The sequence below is a fragment of the Silurus meridionalis genome, chromosome 20, assembly GCF_014805685.1.
Source record: "Silurus meridionalis isolate SWU-2019-XX chromosome 20, ASM1480568v1, whole genome shotgun sequence".
NCBI lineage: Eukaryota > Metazoa > Chordata > Actinopteri > Siluriformes > Siluridae > Silurus > Silurus meridionalis.
Genome location: NC_060903.1, coordinates 4,926,814 through 4,941,485, shown reverse-complemented (window position 1 = coordinate 4,941,485; position 14,672 = coordinate 4,926,814). Strand labels below are relative to the sequence as shown.

At 38.5% G+C, this 14,672-nt stretch overlaps 2 protein-coding genes across 2 annotated transcripts; both read left to right on the top strand.

The window, feature by feature from the left end:
* Positions 1-205: 205 nt before the first annotated feature.
* Positions 206-7,595, top strand: pias4b (protein inhibitor of activated STAT, 4b). Its single transcript, XM_046875980.1, has 11 exons — positions 206-380; positions 2,476-2,821; positions 3,459-3,543; positions 3,716-3,754; positions 3,874-3,964; positions 4,373-4,498; positions 4,595-4,700; positions 5,155-5,228; positions 6,251-6,411; positions 6,765-6,898; positions 7,279-7,595. Exons 1-11 carry the CDS (start codon positions 354-356, stop codon positions 7,428-7,430), a joined length of 1,341 nt encoding a protein of 446 aa, XP_046731936.1. The 5' UTR covers positions 206-353; the 3' UTR covers positions 7,431-7,595.
* Positions 7,596-9,738: 2,143 nt separating this feature from the next.
* map2k2b (mitogen-activated protein kinase kinase 2b) lies at positions 9,739-13,239 on the top strand. The gene is made up of 11 exons (XM_046877055.1): positions 9,739-10,633; positions 10,949-11,159; positions 11,268-11,414; positions 11,579-11,656; positions 11,747-11,798; positions 11,933-12,057; positions 12,178-12,382; positions 12,499-12,551; positions 12,647-12,708; positions 12,822-12,867; positions 12,993-13,239. The coding sequence occupies exons 1-11, from the start codon at positions 10,545-10,547 to the stop codon at positions 13,101-13,103; spliced, it is 1,179 nt and encodes a 392-aa protein (XP_046733011.1). The 5' UTR covers positions 9,739-10,544; the 3' UTR covers positions 13,104-13,239.
* The last annotated feature ends 1,433 nt before the right edge of the window (positions 13,240-14,672 follow it).

The window sequence follows — 14,672 nt, the reverse complement described above, 5'->3', positions numbered from 1 at the left end:
TGGGGGTTATTTTTTATAGATGACACACTGACATATAGAATCCAAAACAAGACCAAAAAGTTCATCATTTTCACATGCACATTTATCTTTTTTTGTCACACATTTCCACCGTCAAACTGATCAGGAGGTTATGGCTGCATCCCAAATCGTTTCTCTCAATATAAAGTGCACTTCATCACGATAGACTTCACCTTGGTTTGTGACCGATCTGTTCAAGAGCTCGCCTTTCACGACTTCACCAAACAGAAAAGACTTGTTCGGCGTGGTATTGATGTGTTTTGAGACCGGTTTATTGGCGATTAATCGGTTTATTGTAATTGAAACCCATATTGGTGAAACTAAAGTGTAGAATAATGGCCAGCCAGCTGTTGGAAGCCACGGTATGTCTCACACATCTGCAGTTTTCTGTAGATTTACACCTTTCACATATTCTAAACCTTTTACTAGTGGTTTAATCTCTGGGGTTGCAGAAAAGGGGTTCTAGTGAATATTTGTGGAAAACAAAGTTATTAAAGCATAAACAGAGGAGTTTTAAAGGAAAAAGGACATACATGTATATGTATGTCCTTTTTCCTTAAAAAAGAAGTGTGTGTGTGTGTGTGTGTGTGTGTGTGTGTGTGTGTGTGTGTGTGTGTGTGTGTATATATATATATATATATATATATATATATATATATATATATATATATATATATATATATATATATATATAAATTAATTACAGGACTGGCAGCCATCTTGGAGCTAAATCACTGCAGGAGGTCATTGATTGAAACAGCTTTGTCTCCTCAGTGCTTTGTGCACAAGAAAGACTGATGCAGGATGTTTACCTTCAACCCTTTTAAAAAAATTACTTTACTGCTTGTGGGTAAGAAATATATGGACCCTCTTGAACCCACAAACTCAAAGCTGCATTCATTAGAGTAGGACCACTTTCAGGAAAAACTCAAGCCCACACAATAAATAGGTTTATTTTGAAATACTTGATTTACTAATAGTGTCTACTGTGCTAAATTGTTGGTCCGTGCTGTATTTGCGTTAATCCTGAGAGAAGTTAGTGGCTGCGTGCCATGATGACATCACATGGGGACACGGTTCGAATGGGGATTTAAAGTCACCACATGGGCCAAAGGAACATTTTGTGGATTTTAGGATGAATATGGAAGGTGAGTGTGCTCCAAAACGATGAATGAAACTTGCATTTGGAACATACATGTATTTAGATTTGTCAGACCATCAGCTTTTTTATCAACCTCTCTGTCCAATCAAATGCTGTCTGGTATCTGAGGGGTTCTGCCCCAAACATTATAAAAATGAACTTTTTAAATTTACTGTTGTTGAGCAAGAGAAGTTATAACAGCAAACGTGGGTCATAAATGTGTCTTTGGCTGAGAGAACGTGCGTGTTTTTTATTCAGAAAATGCAGTAGGAGATACAAGTGGTGCAAGCTCACGGCCTTGTGACAGGGATTTTCCTGATGATTCCTTCACCAACTTTAAAATGCTTCCAAACTCAGGGTTTTCGAAGTATTTTAATTTGCAGGGACTGGAAAACCCATTACAAGTGAATCCAATGCGTTGTCATTGCTCAGGCTCACGTCCTCAGGATTAATTGTCTAGTACGGTTTAGCCTGGGCTTTGAGTTGAGCTAAAAACGACTGTCTCTTTGAAAAGGTGAGGACTTCCTTCTTCAGTCTAAATTATGGTAACGCATTAAATAATGCAGCATGATCCAGAACACTCCATGGAGAATCGAATAGGAAAGAAAACTTGTTGGGATTTTTTTTTTTCCAGGACAATAATCAGAGTGATTATTTTTAGACAGTAGCAATTTTGCAAATTGACAAGTGCAGACAAATATGCTAATGTATGTACAGCAGATAAAAAAAAAGAGGCTATGGACAGTGTAAAAATGTGCATGAGCTGGTGAGCAATTATCTAAGAATATATATGTGAAATTATTAGTGTAGTATGTGGGATACAAAAATAAACAATATGGGATATGTACAACTGTACAAAAGTTAAACAGTGTACAGATTATTCATAGATAGAATAATTTAGGATATGCAATAAATTAAATATATAATGAATGATCTCGAATGTGCAGAGTGGAGCAGAACTACATGATGATAACTGCAGTAGAATCAGCACGCCTGCACTACAACACACCTGCAACAATTTATTCCATGCTTATGGTTATTCCTTACTTATGGTTGAGGAAATATACTAAATATTATTTACAGTGTAAAATGGTGTTTGTGTGTGTGTGTGTGTGTGTGTGTGTGTGTGTGTGTGTGTGTGAGAGAGAGAGAGAGAGAGAGAGAGAGAGACATGCTTTTTGGGTGTATCAGCCGGATCAGTGATTGCACAGATTTTTGATTTCTGTATCGTGATTTCTTAATCCTGTTTCACACAACAGCAGCTGGTAGCCAATAAAATGTAAAAAAAAAACGAATTTACCTCGATACCTCTGCAGGGGATGGTCGAGAGCTTGCGGGTCGCCGAGCTGCGGTCTCTCCTCTCCACTATGGGAAAGGACAAGAAAGGCCTGAAGAAGGATCTATTGCAGAGAGCCACCGAGCTCCTCCAGAACAACTTCCACCCAGAACTTTTCTCTGCCATCCAGGAGCTCTATGACCGTCGTCACTCCACCGGGAATACCAACAGCAGACGCTCCCAGGTCATCACCATGCCGGCTACTGTCGGGGTGGAGGCAGATTATCCGAAGAAATCTTGCAGTCCGGTTCATAAACCTGAAGTTCACATGATCAAGCTTCCGTTCTGTCAAACTCTGGAGACTATTGTTGCTCCAAAGCCATTAGGTACTTTAGGATCACTGAGCCATCTAATATCATGTTTTGACCAGTTACTATGATTTTGTTGAGATATTTGTTGATTCAGATTTTATGGTTTTACTAAAGGTAGTATCCTGATGACTAGTTCAGGAGTGGAGATATTGAAGTATTCTTCCTGAAGTATTCAAATAGTTCACATTATCTTTATCTTTCCAAAAGGTTGACATCAGAATCTAAAGCTGCGAGATCAATTAATGAGCAAAGACATATTTATCTTAATTTCACCAGCTCTTTGGCATTGCCATTATTGCTGCAAATGCCATATTGCCTCATGCTGTCAAATATTTCATTTTCTAGCAATTGGTGCTAAACGTCTATTCAGACTTTGCCTAAGTGTGAAATGAATAGCAGAAATAAAGGGAAGCTCGAAGTGAATCAAGACTTAAGTTGTTAATTGTATTGCAAATACTTAATTATATTCAACCTTCTTATGTCTTATACCTTTCAAATTATGCCAAACTGAATATTTCACACTTTTATTTTGGATTTAGCCATGAGGGTCTTCTGGAAACAACTACCTTTATCTACACTTGTGAATATCCTGAATGTAGTATTTATATAGCGTCGAAATAATGGTCCGATTTCCCATGTTATTCTTTCCCAGTTGCCACATACACATCTACACAGCAAATCGACTTGATCACATTTAGTCTGACTACAAAACAATGGTCTCGCATCAAGAACTGTCCGTAAGTAATCATACCTTCTCATGAAACTCATCATTTCTGTTTTTCATTAAAAGAATTGAAGGATGTACATGTATTTGGTGGAAGGTACATCCGGAAGCTAAATATGAGTTATGCTGTTTGAGTTAAATATGAATATTCTAATTGTTTCTGATGACCTTTCATTGCTGAAAAGGTCCAAAGATGGAGTGAAACCTGTTCAGGTGGTGCTCAGGTGAGTTTACACTCTGCTGGTCTACTCTTGCTGGAGCAGATGAGAAGTACGAGCAGTGTGATGCAGTGATTAATACCAAGTATCCGTGTGTGCGAGAGACAATGCTGTGTGTGTTTTAGAATTTGCTACACAGAAAGCATCGGCGTGGAAAATGATCAGTATCCACCAAATGTTGGTGTTTTGGTCAATGGCTATAACTGTCCTGTACAGGTGAGTCATGATTACCGATATTATTAGCGATGTGAACCCAAATTATATTAATGATATAATTTATACAGATACATTGCCCATTAAAAGGCACCATTTGGGACAGAAAATATGTGAAAATGTATCTAATAAAAACACCAGTAGGCTTTCTGCATTTTGCCTTGTGCTTAGACACCAGTGTTTTCTGCATACTGCTGTATTTTAATTATGTTCATGGTGTTTTTTTTTGTTGTTTTTTTTTTTTTTTAAATATAAATGTTATATGGTTTTGTATGAAATTCTGTCTGCAAAATAAAGACAGAAAATTATTTATTATTAACTTATTAACGTGTGTGTGTGTGTGTGTGTGTGTGTGTGTGAGAGAGAGAGAGAGAGAGAGAAATTATTTTACTTTTTTTTTTTTTAATTCAGGTTCACTACTCTTCTAATAAAAAAGGTCTGGAGCCTTCTCAACCTTGTCGTCCAATCGATCTCACACCATTCATGAAAGCGTTCACTGACAACCGAGTCGCTATCACATGGGAGAACTTTGGCAAGGTACACCGGTTCCTCTCCTTAATTGTGTTCGAAACGTATATCTGAGCCATTTTGAGTTCCACTCTTGCACTTTCTTGTGTGTGTGTGTGTGTTTAGTTTTACTCTGTGGCTGTATATCTGGTGAAGGTGTACTCTTCAGCAGATTTGCTGGCACAGCTCCAGGAAAATGGAGTGGAGAGTGTGGAGAGCTGCAAACAAAAAGGTGAGTGGCCTGAATTCATGCTGACTGAAACTTCAATCCGTTTCCCTCACAACTGCTGATTGGTGCTCAGTTCTCCTGCATGGGCTGATTTATTTTCTGTAACAGCAGCTCTGATTGTAGTTCCAGCGGCAAAACTTCATTAAAAGGCTCGTTCTAATAGGAGTTTCTATAGTGGTTGGACCTTGCACTGTGACATTTATAGCAAATGTACATGAATTTGGTGGGATTTTTCAAGAACGTCTTCGGCATCAGCGCTTCTTAATATAAAAAATATAAAGATAATTTAAAAGACCGGATTTGTCTTTCATTAATAAATTGTTGCAAATATATTTTCTATCTCACATCCCTGTCTATTAGCTTAGTATACCTGCATATCCTGTTCCTTCCATTGTACTTTGTCTGTGGCAATTTGTATTTTTTGGTCCTAAATTGTGCTTTTTATTCTGTTTGGCAGTGTGTGAGAAGCTGCAATGTAATCCTGAGAACGAGATCGCCACAACAGGGCTGCAAGTGTCCCTAATCTGTCCTGTAAGTGCTTGAAACCGAGACAGAACCTGCAGCTAAGTAGCACAAAAATGTGCCTAAAATTTATTTATTTTTATTTATTTATTTTTTGGTAGATTGTGTTTTAGTATGCTTTTTAAAAGGGTTCAGTCATCTGGGCCTGTTTGTTTTCTATAGCAAACGAGCAGTAAGAAGTACAAATGTTGTACTCTGGGGGGAGAGACAAATGTTCTACTCTAAAACAGTGTACAAACTGCTGCACAAAATGGCTCCTAAATCTATCTGCTATACAAGACCCCCAGTTCTGGACCATTTAAACATCAGGGCCTCTCCAGCTTTTGAGCTAGTTTCAACACTCATTTTTATTTTTAAGCTTTTGATGAATTTCTAAATGTAATGCTATTTTTGTATTTGTCTTGGACTAGAAGTCTTATGAATGACTTTGGGTCAACTTGTGTTAAATGTGCTCTTGACTTGTCTGCCTTGAAACTAAAACCTAAGGGCAGTTGTCGGGGCTTCACCGAACATATATGTATAATTTATGACCTCAGAAAACTCATGAGTTGCCATGAGAGCAACTGAAAACAGCACAATGGATTGACTAAGACAGCTCAGGATCGACTAACACCTGTTTTTGTTTGTTTTTTTACTTATTACTGCTCCGTTGCGTCAGTTGTGGAGTTTAATAGTTTCTTTTGCATCTGTCTCATGAGACTTTGGCCGTTCAAGTGTAACAGATGTTGGATTGCTGTACAGCTTTTTTTGTTGTTGTTTTTAAAGATATATATAAGTAAGCATCAGCATGTGTTCAGTACTTTTCTCAAAGCAGGGAACTCAAACAAAACCACAGCACTTTCTGAAGCGAACCGGCAACTTGATCAAAGCGTGACATTCACTGAGGAAATCCAACGCAGCTAGAATTTAGCCATCTTTTAGCAACTTTTTTTTTTCCTTCAGTCTATCACATTTGTTGTTTATTGACATATTAAGATTGACTACAAAAACTGAAAACTGGTGCGAGATTGTAAGAGTTTTTGTCTTAACAGCTGGCGAAAATGCGCATGTCGGACCCCTGTCGAGCGCAGACGTGTGCCCACATGCAGTGTTTTGATGCGGCCTTTTACCTTCAAATGAACGAGAGGAAGCCTAGTTGGACTTGTCCTGTCTGCCATAAGCCTGCCCTATTCGACACGCTACAGATCGATGGGTAATGTCCTCCCTACAGACCCTTTTTTTGTCGTGACAGTTTATTCAGGTGAGCACTCTAGAGGCATTTGTTCTAGCTGCCAACACCAGCTATTTAAAATGGAAAACCAGACATTTTAGCCAATTGAAGGGTACTCTTGCTACATGCAGGCAAGAAGGTAAGGAGTGTGATGTGTCACTATCTCTCTCCCACTGTTAGATATTTAAAGGTTTCTATGGGAGGTGTTGAACAGATGGTGCCCCTCACACACACACACACCACAGAGAGCGAAAGTGTCGAATTTTGCTGACCACAGTGTTGATTGTTAGTGGCCGTGGCAGAGGATGATGAAGATGGATGTTGTTGTTGTGTAGTTTGCTGAGTGGCATACTCCAGCGCGCAGACGAGGCCGTGAAGGAGATTGAGTACCTGTCTAATGGCTCTTGGAGAGCAGTGGGAAAGGAAAAAGTGTGCAGCACCACCAAAGATCTCTCTTCACTCAGCCACAGTAAGACTTGCCTTCATCTTAAAGGTGCAGATTGTAATTTGTGAAGAGAGCTGTAATAAACATAACATTTTGCTCTGTTTTGCATTATTAGCATTATAAAGAAGAATCCACTTTCTTTTGACTGATTGTTCTCGGCTTTCTCCCTCCTTTTTGCCCATCATACATCTTTGGCAGTGTTTTTTCTGAGCGGCAGGAAAATACAAAATGCTCCTTTTTATAATTTAATTTTTATTTTTATTTTTTGTTAAAAAAGGAAGATGTCTCTGATTTGGGCAAAACATTTGATTCTAAAATGACTCATTTTAGATTTTTTTCATGCCATAGATTTTAGAACCCGAACCTGCTTTTGATTTCTTTCATGTTTCTCCTTTGCTTTACAGAGAACAATCCTTTACTACAAGATATCGTGGATCTTACTCAGTTTTATTCTGACAGTGATGACGATCGTGAGGCCATGGAGACAGAAGAGATCGTTTGGGCACATGTAAAAATTGAACGAGTGCGCTTCTCCAAAAGCAGCATGCATAAGTGACACCTGCCTAATTTTGTTTTCTTGTAGTTCTTTAAAATATATATAAATTCCAATATTAGAAGGTATAATGTATATGTTTATTTCTTACAGTCCTGTTTCTTTCTCTTTTTAATGTACTCAATCTTCTGGACAAGGAAAATAAAGTTTTGGGTTTTTTATTTTTAAGTCTGTATTGTTATTTGTTTATTCTGTTACTGGTATTTAACTGCAGCATTGGCAAATTAGTGATTGTGTACAACTAATGTAGTGAATTATTTATTTATTTTGAGCCGACGTCAGTGTGATGTTAATACGGCACTCCGGCTCATAACCCAGCTGCTGGTTATTTTTATTAAGAGAACAGGTTTGAGCAGTCGACTCGCCACCAACGTGCTTGATAAATAAATTATTCACAACCACAGCATGTTTTATTTATTTATTTATTTTAAGAAACTTGACTTTCAAAAAATTCATTAGTTTAGCACTATTTTGCAAATATGAAACTAGTTTGTGGTGCCATTGGCCAATTTCAGTTATAACATTTAAATGTAATTAGTAGGAAGGTGTGGAGTAGTTTTATGCAATAACAATGTTTAAAGATTTGTAGAAATGAAAAACTTTAAATATGATTAAATTACATTATACTCATCACTCAAGTATTAAAGTTATGGAGTTAATAATAATATGGACAATTAATTTGCACGATTGCACATATACAGGTTGGTGCTGCAATGTCACTGTGATTTAAACTAAATGTTTGCGTTTATGCAGTGCCCTAGTTACATTTACAGCATTTGCCCAAGAGTGGCAGCTTGGTGGTGCTGGGATTTGAACTCATGACCTTTTAACAATCAAGCCAACATCTTAACCACTGTACTACCACTTTGTTAATTGCAAAAACAATGGCTGTTTGGTTTTTGCATTCACATGTTTGTTGTTTTATGTACCACCTTGGTCATAATGGGATTGGTGTTTTGTTTCACTGTGTTCTTTACTGCATATGGCTGAAATGACAATAAAAGCTCTTAAAACTTACATTGATTAGACTTGAAGACTTGGGAATTATGATTTACAAAACATTGACTTGTTCCCATCCTTCTCCCTCCCTATGGACAAATTCTCCTTCAGTGGTTTTTTTTCCCTTTCATTTTTATTATTTTTAACATTGTACATTACTAATGAGACATCCAATTGATGAAAGAACATGTATTAAACTACCCAAAATATTTTAGATTTTTTGTTTAAAAAGGAGGGTTCTGTATCAGATGGCTTGGCCTCTACAATCACCCAATCTCAATCCAGTTGAGCTCGTTTGGGAAGATTTGGACCAGAGAGTCAAGGAAAAGCGGCCACCAACACTCAACACCTCTGAAGGTGACTGAGTGAATGCCATGAGTGTGCAAAGCTGTCATCAAAGCAAAAAGCAGCTCCCTTGAAGAATCGAAAATATGGAAGAGATTCTGGGTTATTTAACACGTTTCAGTTTCATATATAATTTGATATGTCTGTGTTCTTTTACAGTTCGGATGTATTGAGTATTAATGTACAATGTTGAAAATAATAAGGAATATATCACTGTAGGAGAAGATGTGTTTAAACCTTTGACTGAGACTGTAGAAAGACTTGATATTTTTCATCTTAGTTGCTTGTAAATTTTTTAGTTAGTTAGATAGAAAGACACCAATCTGGCATAACATTATGATCACCTGCCTAATCCCCTTTTGCTGCCAAAACAGTTCTGACCCATGGACCATTAACCTCTCCAGCAATTTGAGATACAGGAGCTCATCTGTTGGATCGGACCACACGGACTCCCCATGAGCATCAATGAGCCTTGGCCGCCCGTGACCCTTTCATCAGTTTACCACTGTTCCTTCCTTCGACCACTTTTGATAGATACTGACCACTGCAGATCAGGAACATCCCAAAAGAGCTGCAGTTTTGGAGATGCGTTAACCCTGTCGTCTAGACATCACAATTTAGACCTTGTCGAATTTGCTCAAATCCTTACGATTGCCCATTTTCCTGACTCTAACACCTCAACCTTGGGGACAAAATGTTCACTTGCTGCCTAATATTAGGGATGGATGGATAACATCGAATGAAACGAAATTCAAGTGAGTCGTCTGATGCGAGTCGATTCAGTGTACATTGTTTTGTTTTTTCTTTTTGGATGGATGGATGGATGGATGTTTTGTATATTAACAAATAAATACAGTTGTTTATAGATAAACCACCTACAACCTGGCACAGCACTGAACAAAAAATGCTAAATCTCGAAAGTTTCCTGACAGCCCCGAAGTATCGCGAGATTTGGGACGCCTCCTTAGCCAGTTCACTGCTCGTTGCTAGCATATTAGCTGGCTAGTTAACTCTATAGCAAAAGCTAGCAGTTAGCTTATAGCGACTGCATTTGCACTGTAACTCGCAGGTTTTGTCCCGCGGCGAGATGAACGCCATTTAATGCTTATTTATTTTCCGTGAAGGTATTTCCAGCTTCGATAAGAGCGAACTCTTGGGTAAAACAGGCTTTTGAAGTGCGGGCGATTCATTGAGTTTCCTGGGATGTGCTGCAGGATTAGCAGGCGCTAGCTGGCCGGTTTTATATATTATTATATCATTTACGTAGTGGCTCGTAGCGTGAAAAGCTATTGTCTTTGCGTGGGTTTGACAAGGTGCCAGTGTATGACAGAAGTTTGACAGAAGTATTAAAGGAGAAGGAGAACACGGCTGTGTGTGTGTGTGTGTGTGTGTGTGTGTGTGTATGTGTATATATTAGCCACTTAAAACCCTGCTGCCTTCACCGTACAATCAGATTCTCGGTATCTATGGGTGTATAAGTGTGTTCATATTTACTCCAGATTCTGCTTGGGTTTACTGTTTAGGTGAAACATTGATTTGGGCTGATTTGTAAGATCCAGGGAGTTGGCAAACTAGCACACGACTAAAGCAGGTGTCTTTCTGAAGCACCTGTTAACTGGATCGGATCGGATCGGATCTGATCTGATCTTCACAGCAAAAACTCGGATCTGTTTCTCAGATTTCTGAGCTTGGGTTAAGCCAGTGTGAGCTTCGGTTCTAATGTGGATCGAGTGGTGATGCTTGTAAGGATTGAAGAAGATCGTGAAGTTGAACATGGCACCCAAAAAAAGACCAGTTCCTTTAATCATAGGCGGCAGTGCAGAAGTTCAGGCAACAGCTTCCAACCTAGGAGCTGCTTCAGAGTGAGTGTATTAAGATTCACTATACATAATCATTGTAGTAGTGTGTGTTTATTGTCAGTATATAGTGTTTTTTTTTTTTTCTTTTCATTGTGTTATTATTCCTTTATTTGTTATCTTGTCTGGTTTGTTATCTTGTTCATCTGCTTCTTCTTCATCGTACTATTTTCACTTATTCATTTCAATCATCATGCTTCTTTTTTTTTTTTTTCTTTTAATCCAAACGAATTCATCATGATTGTCGCCTCCTTGTTTTTCCACTGATTGTCACCTTTTTTCCCCTAAACAACGCTTGATCTCTGTATTTGTTTCTGACAGGGCCTATCTTGAGACCCTGCAGAAGAAACTAGGGGAGCTGGACTTGGACGAGCAGCAGAAGAAGCGCTTGGAGGCCTTTCTCACACAGAAAGCTAAAGTTGGAGAGTTAAAAGACGATGACTTTCAGCATATTTGCGAGCTGGGAGCAGGGAACGGCGGCGTGGTCAATAAAGTCTGCCACAAGCCCTCTCGACTGATCATGGCTAGAAAGGTGAGATGAATTCGAATGATGAACCATAGGATATCCAGTCTCCTTTCTGTTAAGGCTCAATTTCAGAAAGTGTAAACTTCTTGACTTTTTTTCCTTTGTTCGTTTTAGCTCATTCATCTTGAGATCAAACCAGCAATCAGGAACCAGATCATTAGAGAACTGCAGGTGCTGCATGAATGCAACTCCCCATATATAGTGGGCTTTTATGGTGCTTTCTACAGTGATGGTGAGATCAGTATCTGTATGGAGCATATGGTGAGTATGTTTGTGTGATCGTGCCCTATTAGAATCATCTAAACCCACCCGAAATGTAATGACTATTCTGGGTTAAAGATCTAACATTTCTGAAATGAGAATTATTTGGTGGGATATGAGATTGTAAGGCACTAAGAAGCAGATGTTTTTGCTTCTTGCTATAGGACGGAGGTTCTCTGGATCAGGTTCTAAAAGAGGCACGAAGGATTCCAGAAGAAATCCTGGGAAAAGTCAGTATAGCGGTAAGTACCTTCTACTAAATACTGTGAATATTCAGATATTGAATTGCACAATTCACCCATTTTTTTAATTTATTTATTTTATTAAATAAGGTGTTAAGAGGTCTTGCCTACCTGCGAGAAAAACATCAGATCATGCACAGAGGTAATGTGTGTGGTGTTGTTTTTTTTGTTTTGTTTTTTGAGGCAATATCAAACCTATGGAAACTTGTGCACCCTTTGGTTTGCTGTATTCAGCACTGATTTAAAAAAAAAAAAACCATTTTTTCCTCCTTACAGATGTCAAGCCATCAAACATCCTGGTGAACTCGAGAGGGGAGATCAAGTTGTGTGATTTTGGAGTGAGTGGTCAGCTCATCGACTCCATGGCCAACTCTTTTGTAGGCACAAGGTCGTATATGTCAGTAAGTGCATAAGCTGTTCAAACCTTATGAAGATTCTCATAAGATCACTATTTGAATATTTAATCTGTAAACAAATTATCAAAAGGGGAAAAATTCTCCTGTTTATTTTCCTTGTTTCAGCCTGAGAGACTGCAGGGGACTCATTACTCAGTGCAGTCAGATGTGTGGAGCATGGGATTGTCTCTGGTGGAGCTCTCTATTGGGCGCTACCCAATCCCTCCCCCTGATGCCAAGGAACTAGAGGCCATTTTTGGCCGACCTGTAGCAGAGGGAGAAACACCTAGCACTTCCCCACGTCCCAAACCTCCAGGAAGGCCAGTCAGTGGTACGATACATGGACATTTTTAACCATTTCGATGACGGTACTTTAGTTTCCCTAAAAAGGCAGTGATTGTAACAGTTTTTTGTGCAGTTTTAATTTATTTTTTCTTTTCTTTTCAGGACATGGCCCTGTCATGGCTATATTTGAGCTGCTGGATTACATAGTCAATGAGGTGGGAGAAGCTAAGGAATGTCTTTGATCTCATAGAAATACCACTGCTAAGTGAATATATCTTTTAAAAGACGATGTTCTGTTATGTCTTCATAGCCTCCACCTAAACTGCCTCATGGAGTCTTTACTGCAGATTTCCAGGACTTTGTGACCAATTGGTAAATGTTCAGCTTTGCTTACATAGTAGTTCGGTAAAGTATAGTGTTTCTGCTTTGTGCTGATTGCTAAGTGTGTTTTAAGATCGTACTGAGTGGCTCTTGTCTTTTTCTAGTCTAATCAAAAATCCTGCAGATCGGGCAGACCTGAAGATGCTGATGGTGAGTACAATGGACGTGGCCAGATCTGTAATTTAGACCTGAATGGTAGGGTTTAGATTTTTTTTTTTCTCCCTTTTCAGAGCAACACTATTAGTTTTTCTTTCTCTCTCTCTCTCTCTCTACAGAACCACACATTTATTAAACGCTCCGAAGTGGAAGAAGTCGACTTTGCAGGCTGGTTATGCAAAACCGTTGGTCTGAACCAACCCAGCACTCCCACCCGGACGGCCGAATAACCGAACAAGCAAAAACGCTCCGTTTCTTTTTTTCTTATGGAAATGTTCCAGCATGTTTTAACCTGATATCTGTCTACCAGATCTGCAGCATACGATCAAATCTTAACACGTTTCCCAATAAAGAGAAACAAAACAATTGATCAAATCCAGCCTGAATTTCCTGCATGTGATCTTCAGTTCAGATTTATTCAGATTTTTTTTTTTTTACTTTGTTTAATGCAGTGGGATTTAACTCTTGTGTTTTATCTTTAAGTGATGCAACCGCTCATTAGTCTTCTGTCCAGCTTTCTCCCCTCCTGCTCGAACACATCAAGCGTCCAGCTTTAAAGCAGATACCTCCATCATTGTCCTCACAAACATCGTCTCGGAATCGCTAACAAGCCGAGTATCGCCTCCTGGAGCTTTTTGTGTGTCATTTTCAATTTCTACTCTGCACTGGATTTGGCGAGTTTGTGGTCATGTTGCGAACCAGCTTGGCGCAAGCGAAATTGTTCTATAACGACATAATTATTGTTTGAATAAGACCTTTCTTTTACATGCCAAAACCTTCTTTGCTAGATTGTGATGGTTGTAGTGTTTGAATTTTTTTTATTATTCTTGCTGATTATCAAGTTTTAGCGTAACAGACTCTTATTTTCTTTTAATAATGGCATGTGCTGTACAGATATGGTGGATAGTGATTAAGTTATAAGTGCTGGAGTTTTTCTTTCAACACATTTTTGCACACAAAACACCTATTTCCAGAGCCACCCGTGTTTATGCCATCATCCTGGATGCTCAAGGTGACGGCTGCATTTTGGCTAAGTTTATTCTGTATCGTTAATCGAGCCGAAAAAAAAAAACATATATACGTTCACATCCACATATATGCATGCAGGCATACACCAGTTAAAGGCGTCTCAGGTGAATCTTCTATCCAGTAAATAATTGTGTAGATATGTCTTTGGACCTAGATCACATTCTACAGTTAATATATATAAAGTATATGGACGAAAAATGTTCACCTCAGGCACTTGTATCAGACAGTCATAATGAATCCAGACCTTGTGATGTGAAAAAGAAATGTGCGTGGTTTACTGCCTTTGTCTCAATAAAACTCTTGTGAATGTATGGAGATACTGATCTTTTCTTCTTTGTTTTTTCTTCTTCCCAAGTCAAGAAGCTTTTATTGTCATTTCAATCATATATAGCTGACGCATTACACAGTGAAATGATAAGTTTTTTCTGAACCCTGGTGAACCCTACATACAACAACAATTACAGAAAACACAGGGCTGAGGATTAGTAAGTGTCCTCACCATATAAAGTGCATCGTGCAAACAGTGCAAGACAACACAAGACTGTATAAGACAAATATACAAAATAACACCGCCAATAAACATGTATATTGCACAATTTGATGTGTAAGAGACGTAAAAATGTAAACAAAATGTTGTGCAAAAGAGCAATAGCAGCAATGGGGTTTTGGGTATGAGTGTCAATGGGTTTGCTGTCAGACATTCCACAATTTTTTATTTGACAATTATAAATTTTTTTGTGAGAGAGCTGAGAAATACACTTTTTAGATCC

What these genes read in the sequence shown, in the direction of transcription:
- pias4b (XM_046875980.1), top strand. Translation starts at nt 354, where the DNA reads ATGGCCAGCCAGCTGTTGGAAGCCACG. An exon ending in CCTGTTCAGGTGGTGCTCAG is followed by an intron (nt 3,755 to 3,873) that starts GTGAGTTTACAC and finishes TGTGTGTTTTAG; the next exon opens with AATTTGCTACACAGAAAGCA. An exon ending in TCTCTCTTCACTCAGCCACA is followed by an intron (nt 6,899 to 7,278) that starts GTAAGACTTGCC and finishes TTTGCTTTACAG; the next exon opens with AGAACAATCCTTTACTACAA.
- map2k2b (XM_046877055.1), top strand. Translation starts at nt 10,545, where the DNA reads ATGGCACCCAAAAAAAGACCAGTTCCTTTAATCATAGGCGGCAGTGCA. An exon ending in GACTGATCATGGCTAGAAAG is followed by an intron (nt 11,160 to 11,267) that starts GTGAGATGAATT and finishes TGTTCGTTTTAG; the next exon opens with CTCATTCATCTTGAGATCAA. An exon ending in ACATCAGATCATGCACAGAG is followed by an intron (nt 11,799 to 11,932) that starts GTAATGTGTGTG and finishes TCCTCCTTACAG; the next exon opens with ATGTCAAGCCATCAAACATC.